Source organism: Bos grunniens, chromosome 3 (genome assembly GCF_055505025.1).
Source record: "Bos grunniens cultivar Pamir isolate PY7600 chromosome 3, Bosgru_T2T1.0, whole genome shotgun sequence".
Classification (NCBI taxonomy): domain Eukaryota; kingdom Metazoa; phylum Chordata; class Mammalia; order Artiodactyla; family Bovidae; genus Bos; species Bos grunniens.
Genome location: NC_141167.1, coordinates 115,133,764 through 115,149,959, shown reverse-complemented (window position 1 = coordinate 115,149,959; position 16,196 = coordinate 115,133,764). Strand labels below are relative to the sequence as shown.

General features: G+C 38.0%; 1 protein-coding gene across 5 annotated transcripts in view; it reads right to left on the bottom strand.

Annotated features, from left to right (window-relative positions):
• Window positions 1–16,196, bottom strand: part of UAP1 (UDP-N-acetylglucosamine pyrophosphorylase 1) — a 31,889-nt gene that overhangs the window by 1,225 nt on the left and 14,468 nt on the right. The window contains exons 4-10 of one of the 5 annotated variants that reach the window (XR_015161301.1): window positions 14,245–14,420; window positions 12,777–12,949; window positions 7,223–7,416; window positions 6,005–6,145; window positions 5,154–5,342; window positions 1,881–4,042; window positions 372–438 (exon numbers count right to left, since the gene is read on the bottom strand). Coding sequence is in view for 3 of the 5 variants with exons in the window: in XM_086393817.1 (XP_086249943.1) it covers window positions 372–438; window positions 3,992–4,042; window positions 5,154–5,342; window positions 6,005–6,145; window positions 7,223–7,416; window positions 12,777–12,949; window positions 14,245–14,420 (991 nt within the window). In the remaining 2 variants the exon portion in view is untranslated. The remainder of the gene's footprint in view (window positions 1–371; window positions 439–1,880; window positions 4,043–5,153; window positions 5,343–6,004; window positions 6,146–7,222; window positions 7,417–12,776; window positions 12,950–14,244; window positions 14,421–16,196) is intronic. The other 4 variants (XR_015161302.1, XM_086393817.1, XM_086393818.1 and 1 more) reach the window with 4 other exon arrangements.

The following is a 16,196-nucleotide window of genomic DNA, read 5'->3' as shown; positions in this document are numbered from 1 at the left end:
GGTTTCTCATTCTCAGGAGGAGTTCCTCAGGGGACGCCCACTAGAAAATGCTGTATCTTCTCCAAGGACAACTCTGTGCTGTGCTGTGCTTAGTTGCTCAGTCATGTCCAACTCTTTGGGACCCCAAGGACTGTAGCCCACCAGGCTCCTCTGTCCATGGCTTTCTCCACGCAAGAATACTGCAGTGGGTTGCCATGCCCTCCTCCAGGGGATCTTCCCAACCCAGGGATCAAACCCAGGTCTCCTGCATTGTAGGTGGATTCTTTATCAGCTGAGCTACCATGGAAGCCCAAGGACAACTCTACTTCAACATAAAACAGTATCACAATCCTACTTTTAAAAGAATAGGGAAAAGAACAAAGCAGACTTACTTCTCCAGCATAGGAGATAAGAGGAGAGATTTCACACTGGATTGGCACATCATTGGCATCCTTCAAGCTAAGAAAAAAATCAGACATGTTGAAGATTTTGCTTCCCATGTTGCTTGCCAGAGTGAAAATACAGATTATAACTTCCCTCTGAGAAGCCTGCAGGTAACAAAATTGTCCTAAACAATTAGAGTAGCTCCTACCCTCATGATCGCTAAATTTCTTGGGGAGTAAGTTAATACAGACTCATTGTAGTTCAAAGGGCACTACCTGGGATACATGCCAGTCATCACCAGTGGCTCGTCACAGTGCTTCACCAACCTTGATACACTTATCTCTTAATGTACACACTATTTTTTATAATTTCCACATTTTAATTCCATAAAGAAAGGACTATTTCTTGAGCACACACTGCATTCCAAGCTCACAGCTAGATAATTTGAATCCTTTGAATTTCATTTTAATCCTTTTCACAACCTCACGTTAGGTGCAAATGTTGACCAGCATTCTAAAGCTACCCTGTCCAATACAATGACCACTAGCCACATACTGTTATTTAAACTTGGATTAATTAAAATTTTAAAAATTAATTCAAAATTCAGTCTCTCATTCATAATAACCGCATTTCAAGTGCTCAGTAGCCATGAACAGCTAGTGACTACCAAACTGGAGAGCACAGATATAGAACATTTCCTTCACTGCGGAAAATTCTAATTGGACTAAAAGGTCAGTTAGATTATCTCCCAGTACAGCCCACATCTCCTAGATTAGCTGAGCTGACTTATTCAATGTTTCAGGGAGCTTCACTGTTACTTTTTACCAAAGTCCCTTCACTGCACCCCAGTGACGGCAAAGCTGAAATCACCACTTGCTTCCTCTAGATCACACTCTAACATTTACATCCACTCGCAATACTGAGTTCCTAAATTACATAACACAAAAGTCAATTAAGAGTGCTTTTAGTATGTTTAAAGTCACTAACCTCGAGATTTTTCACCATTTTGAGAATTTTACCAGTAAGATACAGAGCACACAAAAAATCTAGCCTTTTGCAGCCTCAAACCATTAGCTCCCCTTTGTTTCACCAAATATGTAAGTCTGAGGGTTTGGTGGGGTCAATAAAATCAGAGACCTTCTGAGGTCAGCCACACCCAATCTTTCTCCAAACAACCATTTAGTGAGCCTTCCAGGCACTCTATACCCTACTCCAACTCACTTGCCTGCTACTTCCCAGTCAAGCCAGGCTAGACACAGGCACTTTAGATTATTGCAAGTCATTCTCAACTATGGTCCCTTTAACTATCCAAATCATACCTACCCTCCAAGACTTAACTCGAGCCCCAACTTTCCTTTGACCACTGCATTGTACAGTGATTGTTCTCATTCATTTATTTATAAAAACAAATAAATAAATTTATTAGATATGTGATAAGTCACATGCTCCTAGGGTAATTACTATTTATACCACACATTTAACACATAAACAACATCACGGTCTGATGATTTACTTACTTTAATGTATGTGCATCTTGACTCTCCCAGGAGGCTGTAAGAAATGACTAATTTCTCTTATGTACGCTCCTTCAGCCCCTGGGATTTCAGTACCTGAAGGTCTGTGTGCAGGCCTGCAAATGCTTGTTGACTGAATGAACAAATGAACTATGAGGGCAGACAGATGGGAGACTAATTCAAGTAAAAGATGAATTAAGAAATGGAGTATTTGTCTCCGCAGCCTGAGATGTAGATGTGTGTCAGATTTTATCAAAAGAGCTCAAGAGGTCTGGTCCAGACCCTCTGGGGACAGCTTGGAGTCACATAAAACCAGATGGGAAAATGAGGGCCCATTCCATTGATAAGATGTATATAGCCCAGTCCCACCTGAACCCCTAAAGGATTTGGTGTGCCAGTAATTAACTGAAGGTGTTTCTGAACCCAAGGAACACGTAAACAACTTGAATATAACTTCCCTTCCATATCACAGATATCCCCCACAAAACTAAGCAAGCTGGGTGCCAGAGAGCAGAAAAGACAGGAGCTACCATTACCAAATGTAAAATCTCAGGCAAATTAGCTGTCCCCTATTCTTTAGTCAAGCATCCTTTTGGTAGCTAACACTGCTGAGCAGGTGTAAGGTGATAAATAAAAATAATGTCATTTTGTCAAAATTTAGCATCCTGCCTTCCCTTCTTTCAGAATACTTCCAAGCTGCTTCTTCCCACTTTTATAAAAAAATACTTCCCTTTCATCTCTCATTTTTAAATAATCTTTTTCTATTCTCTGAGAGTATCCTTTAGTGCTAAGAATTTAGGAAGACCTATTCTTAAGTCCATGATCTCATTTGGGGCCAAACTTTGATTTCAGTTTAACTATTCAAGAAATGACTACAAATGAAGTAAATGAGGGTGAGGGAGTGTGAAATAAAGAACTCAAACAAGAATTAAATAACGTTTAAAACACTTTGTATCTTAGCTGGGATCGCTCCCTGCTGTTTTCAGTTGTATCCTTAAGAAGCTATCTCACTTAACAGACTGAAAGCTGTGTTTCAATGAAAAGGAAATTCAGGATCAAAACTTAATTTTGTCAAATTGTAAAAGCAGCTTGCTTCTACATATTAAACATGATGGATGGGACAGAAAATGACAAAAGGCTCTCTGTCCCAGCTGCCATGGCACAAGGGGCAACAGTCACCTACAGCTGCCCTAAGAACTAGCCAGCTTTGAGTCTACTTCCTTATGTCCAGGGCCGCATCCCGGAAACACCTGCCACTCACAGGGACTTGTCTCTGCAGGGTCAGGATGAGTGGCACAGGCAGGAAAAAACATACCAACAAAACAGACATCCCTGCTACTCTATTTCTGAGATAAATGCCATCTCCAGATCCTTGGCTCTGTACACATGTCCTAAATTATCCTAAAAATTTTAAATTCAAACTAAACCAAATAACTTTCTAAGTGTAATAAGAATATCAAGCTGTCTCTTTGGCTATAAAGATAATGGCTTTTTCAAACTTTGTCAGTACCCAAATAAGAAAGGGTACATGCTACTGCTAGCTAAAAATTATCAACCGTTAAGACAGAAAGGTACTTTCTTTAGGAGCAGGATAATAACTGACTAAAATAAACACAGATACCAAAAATGGAGCGGTTACTATGAAACTAAATCAAAAGAACAGTTTTTCCACATTAAGAGCCATCCAATATGTCAGGAACAGTTAGCCTTTGTACTGAGAGCAGATATCTAATTCAGTAAGACACATCCATAGAATATCATTTTTATCCAGCTGATGCTTATGCTAAAAAGGGTACTTGGGCTCACATTTGTTCTTCCTGTCCTGTGACCTGCTCTAGATTTTATCTTTCACTTGTAAACTTGTCAGTACAGGCTCAAAAACCTATGGTGAGAGTCTTTAGAAAAGCATGCTCCCCTTTCCAGCATGCACTGAGATTCTGAGTTAGTGCCATCCAGACAGAGACCTGCCACCAAGTAAGCAATAACCCCACCACAGCGTCAACCCTTCACCCCCAGACCACCAAAAGGCAGAGAGCACTAAACTACAACGCCAGTTAGTATGGAGGGAAGCACAGCCCCACCACCATGCACTGCAGGCAGGCTGGTATATTTACTTGTGATTGACATCAGCTGTGATGGCCTCTGACTTTCCATGTGTAGCACTGCTATGTAGGAATAAATAAGCATTAATGGGAATGGAAACAAACCAAACAACAAAAATGAAGTGGAACTGCAAAATATACTTGACTGAAAGGCATGTATTCACGGTAAATTATGAACTTGGCAAAGGAGATCTGAGGGGGAAAAACAAACAAACAAAAAAACCCACAACAACAACAAAAAACGTCAATGGTCAAAGATGAAGCATGAGGACCATCTGACATGCCACAGAGCTAGCTTGTTGACAAGACAGAGCCTGAAAGTGGCCTTGGACTGAGACAGTCTACCACTGCTCCTTCTTAATAAAAACAGTTAAACCCAGTAAGTTCCAATACCCAATGTTCAAACATTAACAAGGCATTCTAGCACTTTGTGCATAGTCTTTTTATCCCTTAAGAATTATAAATTTTATGGCAAAACGTTTTTGACAAAAACATAGAAACATCAAATGATTTACAAAGGGGGAATTCTAAGTATCAAGGGAGGTTTTATCATAAAATATAAGACAGCTGAAAAGCACTTTATCTCATATTTGAATAGCTCCAAGGATCTTTTTTTTTTAACTTCTAAAATCCTAAACATTTCAACAGTTTGAGTATCAGTGACTGTAAGTAGCATGCACATCCCTTCCTGGCACCTCCCTCTGCAATCTGAAAGTGCCACAAGGAGAACTGAAGTGTGCGTATGTCTCAGAGGCAGCCTGTGGGTGCCGGGTCTTTTGGAGTGGGGGGTTCGTAGATAACACTTGAGGCCACAGATATATGGGCAGCAATAATCAATCCTCTTTCCCTGTGGCATAGTGGCTGCTGATGGTCTTTAATCCTGTGGCAGAGCAAAAGAACTACCTTCTGACCATTCTTTAGTAGGAGTCATTTCACTGATACGGTAGAGGGGCATCCAAAAAACAAAAGCTTTAGAAGGTTCCTCTTTCAGGGGAAGCAAAGCTACTGCTCTCTCTGTAAGGGGCCAAGCCTTCATTACTTCACATCATCAACTGCCACAACAATACTTAGCTCTTTTAAAAGTTCTAGGAATACATCCGAGATAGAGGAGAAAGAAGCCCAAGAGGACAAGTACAGGAGGCAGCCACACAAAGAAGCAAAGACATCAACCTACCGGGGAATTGCTGGGAGGCGAGAGCCATTTTCATCTATGAAGTGGCCCCCTGCATTGAGGACCCAGCAATGATGGAGGGACATCAAAGCATGCCTTGCAGTAGTAGGGTTGTCCTTCCCATTCTGACTGTCTGCATTCTTCAGCGGGGAAAACTCATCTTCCCGTAATACTTCATATACCACAAACTTCCTAGAGTGAAACCATACAAACACTGCTTTATTATGAAGTAAAACTGCATACACAGCTTCTGACTTTTCTCCGCATAGCTAAGCCTTTGGTCTTCAATTACAGTCTCTCTTAATGCAATTTCAAATGAATGCTGAAAGAAATAATGTTCATCCTTGGATGAAATAAATTTGGAATTATCTTCTCCACACAAAATGAGAAATTATTTCCTTCCCCAACAATATATATATAACACAAACATCAACTCAAGTTAATGTGATCTTTAATCAAGAGAACAGAGAGCAATTATAAGTTAAATACATTCTCACTGAAACATTTACTCATAGGCCAGTAAAGCCCTCCTAACCACAAAATGGGCCAATTCTCTATCTCAACCTTGTTTGTCTCTCAGCCAAAGTAAGAGACTTTAACAATTTTTCAGGACAGCCAGATAATACAATAATTGAAAAATTTTAAAAAGCACTCATGGGCAACTCAAACCATATTCTTGCATTGGTGGTTTCATACTAGAGAATAATAATGAAGCTAAACTATATACTCACAGTCGAAACACCATGCTGACACACCTGCTGTCAACTGTTTTCTGAAAACAGTGTCCTGCCTAGAAGAGCAAAAAGCAACATCTCAAGACATACTTAATCCTACTGATGCTATTCGAAACATACTTTGCAAACTGGAAGATATCAAAGACAAATTTTTCCATCTTTATTCCATTTGGTTTGTCTGGCTTAACTAGCTGTCCCTGGGAATCCACAAACGGAATCTTCTTTTGAGCCACATGGTGCTGCAACTGAGGTTCATAAATACTGTGGAGGAAAAAAAAAGACAGTCACCTTCCAAATTTAAAATGCCAGAGAATCTGATAATCACACTCAGGAGCTAAGGCATCAACAAGTACTAAGGCTTTCAAAGGGAAGGGCATTCATTAAATTTCAGTTCATATTTAAATATTAAATAAACAGATTTCCCTATTCATTTCTTTACAAAATCAAATGATGATCTCTACAATAAAAAAATACACATGCACACAACTCATAACAACATCTCTCCCATAATTTCCATGTCTTATATAAAAATGTTCCACTCTCAGCCCCAATTTTCCCAATTGGGATCCTGTCAAGTGTTAGATGAAAAGATGAGTATTTATAGTTACTACGGGTGAATTAGTAACACAGCTACAAAAAGCACAGCAGGAAATATTGTGGAACTGGAGCTGAAATTGTAAGGTAAAGCTTAGTAACTTTTTAAACAGTAGGCAGTCATCTTGAATGTCCAAAAAGCAATCAAGTAAAGAATCAGATATTGAGGATGTCCTTCATTTAAAAATCTGGTGGGCTAAAACAACTCTTTATTATTAGTTGACACCACTATGCTGATTTCCATGCTTGGTCTCAAGCTCTTTTTCCTTTACTTTCCAATCTACTAGTTCCTAAATGCTAGTCAGAGAACCAGTTAAATTAAATTGCGTGGGCAGCTTTTTAAAAAATACAGATGTCTACATAGACCTTCAGAAATTCTGATTCTGTAGAGATAGGGCAGATATGTGTGTTTTTTGAGGTTTCCAGTTGTGATAGAGAGAGGGGGTGCTGCCTTTCTTACTCATTACTTCACCAGAACTGAGCACAGCTAGAGGGAAGGAGAAGAACAGGCAGAAGTGCTTTGGACTCCAGTTAATGCACAGGAAGAACGGGCTGCTACAAGTTTGCACCTGGTGAAATAGCTTACTAAAAACAACCGCAGTGTCAAGTAAACTTCTATCTGATAAAGGAAATCCTCAGGAAGGAAGATGAATTATGGATTTGAAGTTTCTTCCTACTTCTCAGGTGACTTAGCTTTTGATTAACAATAAATAAAGTTTTTAAAAGCCCCCATCTTGCCCATACTTGACAACATCTCTCAGAAATGGTACAGTGAAGAAATGGTTGGCAATGTTCCCAGCGTTGAACAGCAGTCGTCCATCTGAGCTTCGTTTCTGAGCTGTTGCCAGAGAAATCTCACTATATTCCACCACCTGGTATACGCCATCCACTCTGCAAACCACTCCAACTGGTTCTGTAGGGTTTGTTTTCTCCACCACCTATCCACCAAAGGAAGAAAACCGTAGAGAAAGAAATCTGATCAGGCGCTACGCTGGAGATTTGTCATTTTCCAAGATCGTGTTTACAGTTCTGCTTACTTTATCTTTAAGGTATAAAATCAAGAGGAATCTTTAGATAATCATCTATATATTTGATAGACTACTTTTCAAATAGAAAGAGGTAAATTATCTCCCTCCTACTTATCAACTAACTAAACTGCAGAGAAGAAATTCCATCACACACATAGGGCCCAGAAGAAATCACATTGGACTGTGAATAACTACATCCCCGCATCTAATATATTTTCACTATTGAATTGATCCTCAGTCATACTCAACTACTTTGAGAATAAATGAAACAAAATCTCTCTGAGATTCACAAGACAAAAGAAGTAGGGCATTTTGCCTCTCATTTTATACTGCACAAGTCATTATTTCATTTGAAAACGGTGTTGCTTTCATTTTCATTCATGAATATAGCAAATTCCTTATTTTTCAGGCACTTGGCTAGATGGCAGCAGGGTTAGAGCAGGCAGGTCACAGGGTTCCCACTCCAACTTGAATCAGAAAAGTCCACTCCCATTTATGTCTTGCAGGCTTGGTTTTATTGAAGTAAGAGATTCTATGCTTTTTAAAGTCTGAAAACCAGTGATTTGATAATCTAGCAAAGGCTCTAGGATGGTGAGGGAGCTGAGAGAAAAGTGTTTAGTCAAAATCAGAGGGAAAACATAAGAGTATTTAATTTTTTTAAAAAACCTCACAGGTGATTCTGATACCCGACCACCCTATTTACGTATCACTGACTTAAATTAAGTGTTTAGAATACAATTATAAAGGAACCCTATGTAATGCACTAATAGAAAACTCAAGCCTCAGACGAGATGAATATCCAGCAAAAGAATCAAACAATTAGAAGATTTGAAAATATTTGTTTTGCCTTGTTCTATTAACAATTCAGCATACTCCAGAGTATTTTGAAAAAACTGTCCCCAACTTGAAGTCTATCCAAAGTATACATGAAATTATACCAACGAAATTAAAGCTTTTCTTCAGCAACTGATTTCATAAAATAAATACAGCCAGTCAGTCCCTTGCAGACAACTGGAGTCACTGTTGAGCGCTTCGTTTACACTGCAATTAGAGACACAGGCGCTGAGTGCGGCCCAGTGAGGCTGGGCTACTGCGCACGCAGGCCTACGGTGCAGTTCCACTGTCTGCCACCCTGAAAGAAGCACGGCATTCAATGAAAAGGATCCTTCTACCACAGAGGTGGATAAAACTGAGAGAAACATACAGCAAAAGGATTTAAACCAATCATGGGCCTATTTCCAATTCCAGTCTATCAAGCCATCACCACCTCCCACTTTACATTCTATACAGTGGGTATCTCAGTAGACAGGGCATCTAGGACAGATTCCGCCTATCCATATTAAAACACACACACACACACATGAGGTTAGTTTTCCAATCACTTCTATATAACCCTACTCCTGACCAGCCATGGAAAATAAAGATAAGCATATTCATACTTTACTTTCCAAGTGTTAATCCGCCAGTGAAAGGTTTGCTTTTATAACAACATGAACCTCCAAATACTGTAAAAGTCTAGATTACAAAAGAAGGCATTTGTAAAGTACATGAAGTTGGAAGTCAGTTGTATTCTACAGAAAAGATATGCAGCATAGAATTAAGAGGTCTCTTGACTTCCGACAAGTTAAATCCTGAAAAGCTGAGCTCAAAATAATAACTTTAACCTCAAAGTTACTATAAGTGTTTTACAAAATTAACAATCATTCCTACTCTCTCAGCCATGGACCTTTGTAAACCACTCCACTAAGTCTTTTCTCAAGGCTCTCACTTCATTAAAAATACTTCATTCCCCAAGGCAGGAGACTATTAAATAAGAACTAAAAGGAATTCTCTGCAAAGAATTCTACTACCCTTTATGAATCACTCCCTAATTTAGGTGTTTTTTAAAGTATATTTTAACATCTATGATTTTTTAAATTAAAAGGGTGGAGGACAGATTAAATAAATGGTTTCTAACATCTCAAATTTTTTAAATTACCATTCTCTTAATATCTCAGCTGCATCTGAATATTTATTTATTCATTCCTTGAGAGACCACTAGATTATATGCTAGACACAGAACAGGCAGGAAGACTGAGAACGGATTTGTCCTAGAGGACCCACTGGCAGTAAAGAGAGAATGGTTATATTTACATCCCTGTATGATTAGAATACTCAAAAAAGTTAGCAGACCAATTCAAAGGTTTTTGAGCTGCCAGCAAAAACATAATTAAAGAACTGATTTATTAAAGTGATATAATACTAAAACTAAGAGTTGGGAAACATTTCTAATTCTGCCTCTGCTAATGTGATGATGGACCTAGAGCCTGGAACTTATTAAGTACTGGAACTCATTTCTAGATCAAAGGGGTTGACCAGATGATCTCTGAGGTCCCTCCCAGGTTCAGCATTCTCTAATCATTTAGAATTTAAATTGATTCTGAAGCTGAGTCGGAGAAGGAAATGGCAACCCACTCCAGTACTCTTGCCTGGAAAATTCCATGAACAGAGGAGACTGGCAGGCTACAGACCATGGGGTCACAAAGAGTCAGACATGACTGAGCGACTGAGCACGCACATGCTGAAGCTCAGAGCAGTAAAATTTTAAGCTTCTATCTTAGAAAGAAGAGTGACACCAAGTGGAACAAAGTCAGAAATACAGTTTTGTTTTGCTTTTCAAAGCTGAGTAGCTTTAAAAAGTTAACCTACTATTCCTGTTAGGGGAGGGGAGAGCGGTTCTGAAGGAACTGTGGGCTGCTGTCAGTCACCAGCGGGCGCCCCTAGCAGGGCACAGCTGAGTCAGTTTCTGATCTTCCCCCTTCTGCTCTCCAAAGTGGAGAGAACCCTGAAACCACTCAGAGCTGAGCCCCACCCCAGACCAGGCAGGAGGACTGAAAGCCAAACCTAGAATCTTCCGAGGTGGAGCAAACCTCAGCGAGTACAATTCAACACACTATTACAGTTCAATAGCTGTTTACAGTAGGGCACAGATACTCATAGAGTACTGAAAGGGACAGACATCTTCAATCAGTGAACTAAACCCTTTATTTTGAGAGTTAGGAGAAGTCTTATTAGGTCTCTCAGTTTAATCTCTCAAAACTTATACTGGTAAATTTAAGACTTTAGCTTCTATGACTTTGCATTAGATTTGTAGATTAATTTTGAAATGGTATCTTTATAACAGAAAATCTCCAAACAAAGATACATCTCTTATGGCAGCACTTCTTTTTTTCTGTTTTATTTTTTTTTATTGAAGGATAATTGCTTTACAGAATTTTGCTATTTTCTGTCAAACCTCAACATGAATCAGCCATAGGTATACATATATCCCTCCCTTATGAACCTCCCTCCCATCTCTTGCCCCATCCCACCCCTCTAGATTGATACAGAGCCCTGTCTGACTTTCCTGAGCCATACAGCAAATTCCCGTTGGCCATCTATTTTACATATGGTAATGTAAGTTTCTGTGTTACACTTTCCATACGTCTCACCCTCTCCTCCCCTCTCCCCATGTCCATAAGTCTATTCTCTATGTCTGTTTCTCCACTGCTGCCCTGTAAGTAAATTCTGCAGAACCATTTTTCTAAATTCCGTATATATGCGTTAGAATACAATATTTATCTTTCTTTTTCTGACCTACTTCACTCTGCATAATAAGTTCTAGGTTCATCCACCTCACTAGACTTGACTCAAAGGTGTTCCTTTTTATGGCTGAGTAATACTCCACTGTGTATATGTACCACAGTTTCTTTATCCATTCATCTGTTGATGGACATCTAGGTTGCTTCCATGCTCTAGCTATTGTAAATGGTGCTTCAATGAACAATGGGATGCACGTGTCATTTTCAATTTGGTTTCCTCAGGGTATATGCCTAGGAATGGGATCGCTGGGTCATATGGTGGTTTTATTCATAGTTTTTAAAGAAATCTCCATACCGTCTTCCATAGTAGCTGTATCAATTTACATTCCCACCAACAGGGCAGCACTTCTTTTTAAATTCATATATTTAAAATTTATATGTAACTTAATTTGCTTTTGTCAGAAACCTATACTTGACTTTTGCTTTTGGCAGAAAGGTTCCCCCTTCATGTTGATTATAAAATTATTCCAACAATACTGTAAATCAACTAACTGCAGTAAATAAATAAAATTATTTTTAACTTTCTTCTATGTTTTTTCACTTTGTAATCCACTTGAAATCGATTTTGATATGAGCTCTGAGGGAGACATCTTAGTTTTAAGCCAGTTTCCCATTAATCTCCCTCCAGCGATTTGAAATGCCACCTTTGTATACAGTACATTCTTATATATATGTGAGTTCATTTCTGATTATCTGTTCCATTATTCTGTCATTCTATTCTTGTTTCAGCACTACACTCCTAGTTACTTTTTATTTACAACCCATTTTAATAGCTGATAGATTGTTAATGCTCTTCCTTCCTAATTATCATTTTTTCAACATTTTCCTGGTCGTCTTTACATGTTTCTTCTAAACTTTACAATAATTTTTTCAAATGTCCACGGTATAGTCTCTTTGGGACTTTGATCAGGATTGTGTTATACTTTAATTCAGTGAGACCTGATACCTTTACAGATTTCCAGGAAAGTAATATTTACATTAGCATTTTAAAATCTTCCAAAAGTATTATTAAGGCCCTTCATGTCACAAAGTCAAGTCTCTTATATTATCATCTATGCAACTAAGAAAAAAATGCTAAAAATTACTATGGCAAGGACAGTCTTGTTATATGGCATTACAAACCTCCCTCTATTTCAGTATCAGTATGTTTGTGGTCACTCAAGCAGTTATTTAATGTCTGCAACTTCCCTTCCCCCAGTCTGCATATTTCCATCTTTATGCACAAGACTATCATGAGTTACCTTGTCAAGTGCCTTGCTGAAGTCTTCATGTGCTATTTCTACCATATTTCTTTTACTTACTACTCCATTAACTTTGCCATAGGAAGAAACTTGATATTAATGAATCCAACAACTTGATATTATTAAGTCCATCCCAGACCCAGTGATGACCACTCACTTTTCCAGGTACTTACAAATCATCCTCACACATTGTAAACTCTTACTTGTGATAAACTAAGTATACACCATTATTTATAGAATCAAATGCTGCAAATTAAAGAAAAAGTAGGTATGGGACAATTCAGCTACTGTAGATGAATGGTTCTAAAATATCCACATCACCCTAAAAAGTCTAGCTTGACTCCTGGAACATATATACTGACAAGAGAAAGACCACATAAAGCCTCATTATAGTTGAGAAAGGCATTACCTTTGCTCCACAGTCTGCTCCTTTCTGAATGCAAAATCCAATAAACCGTGGGTCTGCCACTTTTACTAATATGTTGTCAACACAATAGACATGAATGCTCCAAATGCCTCTTTGTTCCATATCCTCCACAATATTCTGGGCTGCAAGAGCCCGATAAAGACCACCATTCCCATCTCGGGGGAAAAAAAAAAAAATTGCCTGTTAGTAGCAAATCAAAACTCATTATGAAGGTAAGTCAAATATAGTTCAGTGTTTCTAAACAGGGCAGAAGATCTCTAAAAACCAGTTTTACATAACAAGGCCAACAAAAACTGAGTATCCATAAGTAAGGATTCAGAGGTCAAACAGTTATACTATGTGATTTCAAAGATAATTTGCCGTAAGTATACAGAGAATAACATTATTAATATAAGACTAGGCAATCCTTAAGAACATACTTTTAACTCAGTCCTTTTAACAATCTGGCCCATAATACACAGTGAAACATAAAATTCTTTATCAGGCAATGGTTATTTTATAATATTTCAAGTTTTATTTGCATGATGCAAATTAGCTCTGTATTTACATCCCCAACACTGCCAATTTCATCCACCTCAATAATAAAAATATATGACCATCTATACCAAATGATTTGTTAAGAAAGCAAATTAATATGAAGGTCTATGGTGAATTAAATTAAATACAGGTCAAAGCCTCTTCTTTCTCCATCTATTTTTAGTGCTGTTTTAATATACTTCTTCCATAACAACCTCAGTTACAGCCTAAATGTTGACAAAAAAATTGGACAATTTCACAAAACTAAGCTAAAAATAGTAAACTCTTCCATTAATTAAAAAGAATTAAGTAGAGGTTAAAAAAAAAAAGAGAGAGATGAAATAAAAGTCTACATCTGCAGAGCATCACTGTAAATACTATTTTTTATTTCCTTTCACCCTTTTCTCCAAGAAGTGAGTCACACAGATGAGAATCTGTGAGTTCTGTATTTTCCATTCTCTTACTTAACCTACTACAACTATTTCACTTCGTCATTTGATATCTACAAATGATTGTTTTAATACTGTTTAAGAATGAATGCTACAGATAAACAATAATCTAGCCTCATTTTTTAAACAGCAGATGGTTTCCAATTTTTCACTATGATAAGTAATGAGGCTATGAACAATACTGTACATAAAATACTGAGTAAAGAGAATAAGTACTCTGAATGACGCTCAAATTGCTGTCAAGAGCACAGGAAGTATAAAAGCATATTCATTTCACCCATGGGCATTTCCATTTTTTAAAATCACTGACAAATTTAATTATGTTAAGCAAAATATTAATTTTTGACATCAAAATCACCGTAGTGAAAAAAATCAAAACTTAATGAGCTACACTATGTAAATCAACCATACTCCAAAAACAAAAAAAGTCAATGAACTGTGTTAAGTATATTTCTATTCACCATTAAGTAAGCACAGTTACAAACCTGGAGCCATAGAAACCTTATTCTTCTCTTCCAAAATAATTTTCCCATCAAAACTCATAGCAGGCAGCATTCCCTGCTGGAAAAAGATTACATTCTCTTTCTTTAAACCAAAGTACTTGTGCTTTGTGAAGAATTCCTTTGTAGATTCCATTGTTCTGCCACTGGTCATTATATACCTTGCAAGAGAAAAGCAGATCTTCTAAGCAATAATGCTATGTGAATTAGGGCACAATAAAGTTTATTTCCTAAGACAAAGAAAATTTTTGAGAGCACTGTTTATTGCTTTCATTTCCTTCATCCCTTTCCTGAATAAGGCAGCATTGGTTGCTACCCAACGGGAATTTCCTCTAGCAACTTCATTAATCCTTATGTAGAAAATAAATCTGTGGCCTCTCCTTGGGGGCTGGCCCGCTCCCATGTCTCCGGAGTATACTATCTGCTGCCTGTTTTAATAAAGTTCTGCTGCTTGAGCTGTAAAATAACTCTGTAACACAATATTAAAACACACTTCCTGTAACAGAGAACCTGCAACAGAGGCTCAAGAAAACATTTCAGAACTGTGAAAAGTATAGTCGAAGTCAACATCTCTCCTATTCTAATAAAAGGGATAAAGGCATAAATGCAAGACATTCTAATTACCTCTTACGGTTCTTTTTACTAAAATTTTGAAATGACATCTGGGCTCTGCTCACCCTTTATTTACAATCATAAAAGTATAAGTATACACTCTGTTGTCACAAAAATCCAACCCATGCCAATGTAGTAAAAAAGAAAAAAATTCTATCTAAAATTGTAATTATCGACTACAATAGCTTTTGCCCTTACTTACTGAAATGTAAACTATGTGTGAGTAGGGATTTTTATCTGTTTTGGTTACTGATATATTCCCAGTACCTAAAGGCAGGTACTCACTTAATACCTGTTAAATGAAAAAAATGAAGAAAACTATAAAATTTCCCAGGACAGTCAGTATCTGCCTGATTAACAAATTATCCTGGATATTTGAACTCTGGGCACAAAATCTTTGGGCATCATGATTCAAATGAAAAGGGACTAAACTGTTTCAAGTAAGAAAAATAAACTCTGAGTTGTGAGGAGAAAGAAAGAGAAGAAAATCCAACATGAAAGTTGGGAGACTAAGGCTTGTAAGTAGAATTTTGGCCACTCAAAACACAGATGTCCCTCAAAAGTCCCCAAGGGAACCAAGATGAAAAAAACCCACAAAAAACAGTTTACAACTGGCCAATATCCTTCTTAAGAACTAGAAAAGCTGAGGTAATTATAAAAAGCCTATTTTTAAAGGCATCAGAGAGCCATAAAAGCAACATGGATTAGAACTTAAAATTTAAGATAGTGAGAATCTTTCAGAGGAGACCTTCAGATATGCAGCTGCCTTTTCCTGGGGGTATTTGCTGATCTGGGGCAAAGGCCAGTGGTAAGGAATCTGAGCTTGGACCAGGCAAGACAGAGAAACCAGCAGAGCTTTGTTAGTCGCCTGGGGCTAAAATAACAAGATTAGTTACTTCAGGGATTTCAAACACACAGCTGGTTTCCCCCTCAAAACAGGACAACTTCCAAAGCTGCTCTGAGAAACAGATTCAAGAGCTAAATCAAAACCTTTTAAAAAACAGAGCAGAATTCCCATAATCTCTTGGTGTTCAGAAGATGAACAATGGCTGAGATAGGCCCTGGAGAGCTGGCACAAAAGCAGAGACAGAATCCAAGTTTGGCCCACAGCAGAGAAATCAGTGAGGCTTTCAGGTTTGTTTTGTTTTGTTTTGTTTTGGGGGGGGGGCAAAAGGGTGGGGTTTCAGGAGGACAAGATAACCCAATACTTAAGGACATGAGTTTCTAGAGTGAGAGAATCCACTGAGTGCCCACAGCAGTGACTGGAAACAGATCCATACATCATCAGGAAATTTCAGTTACTAAAGATAAGAAGAGACTCCAAA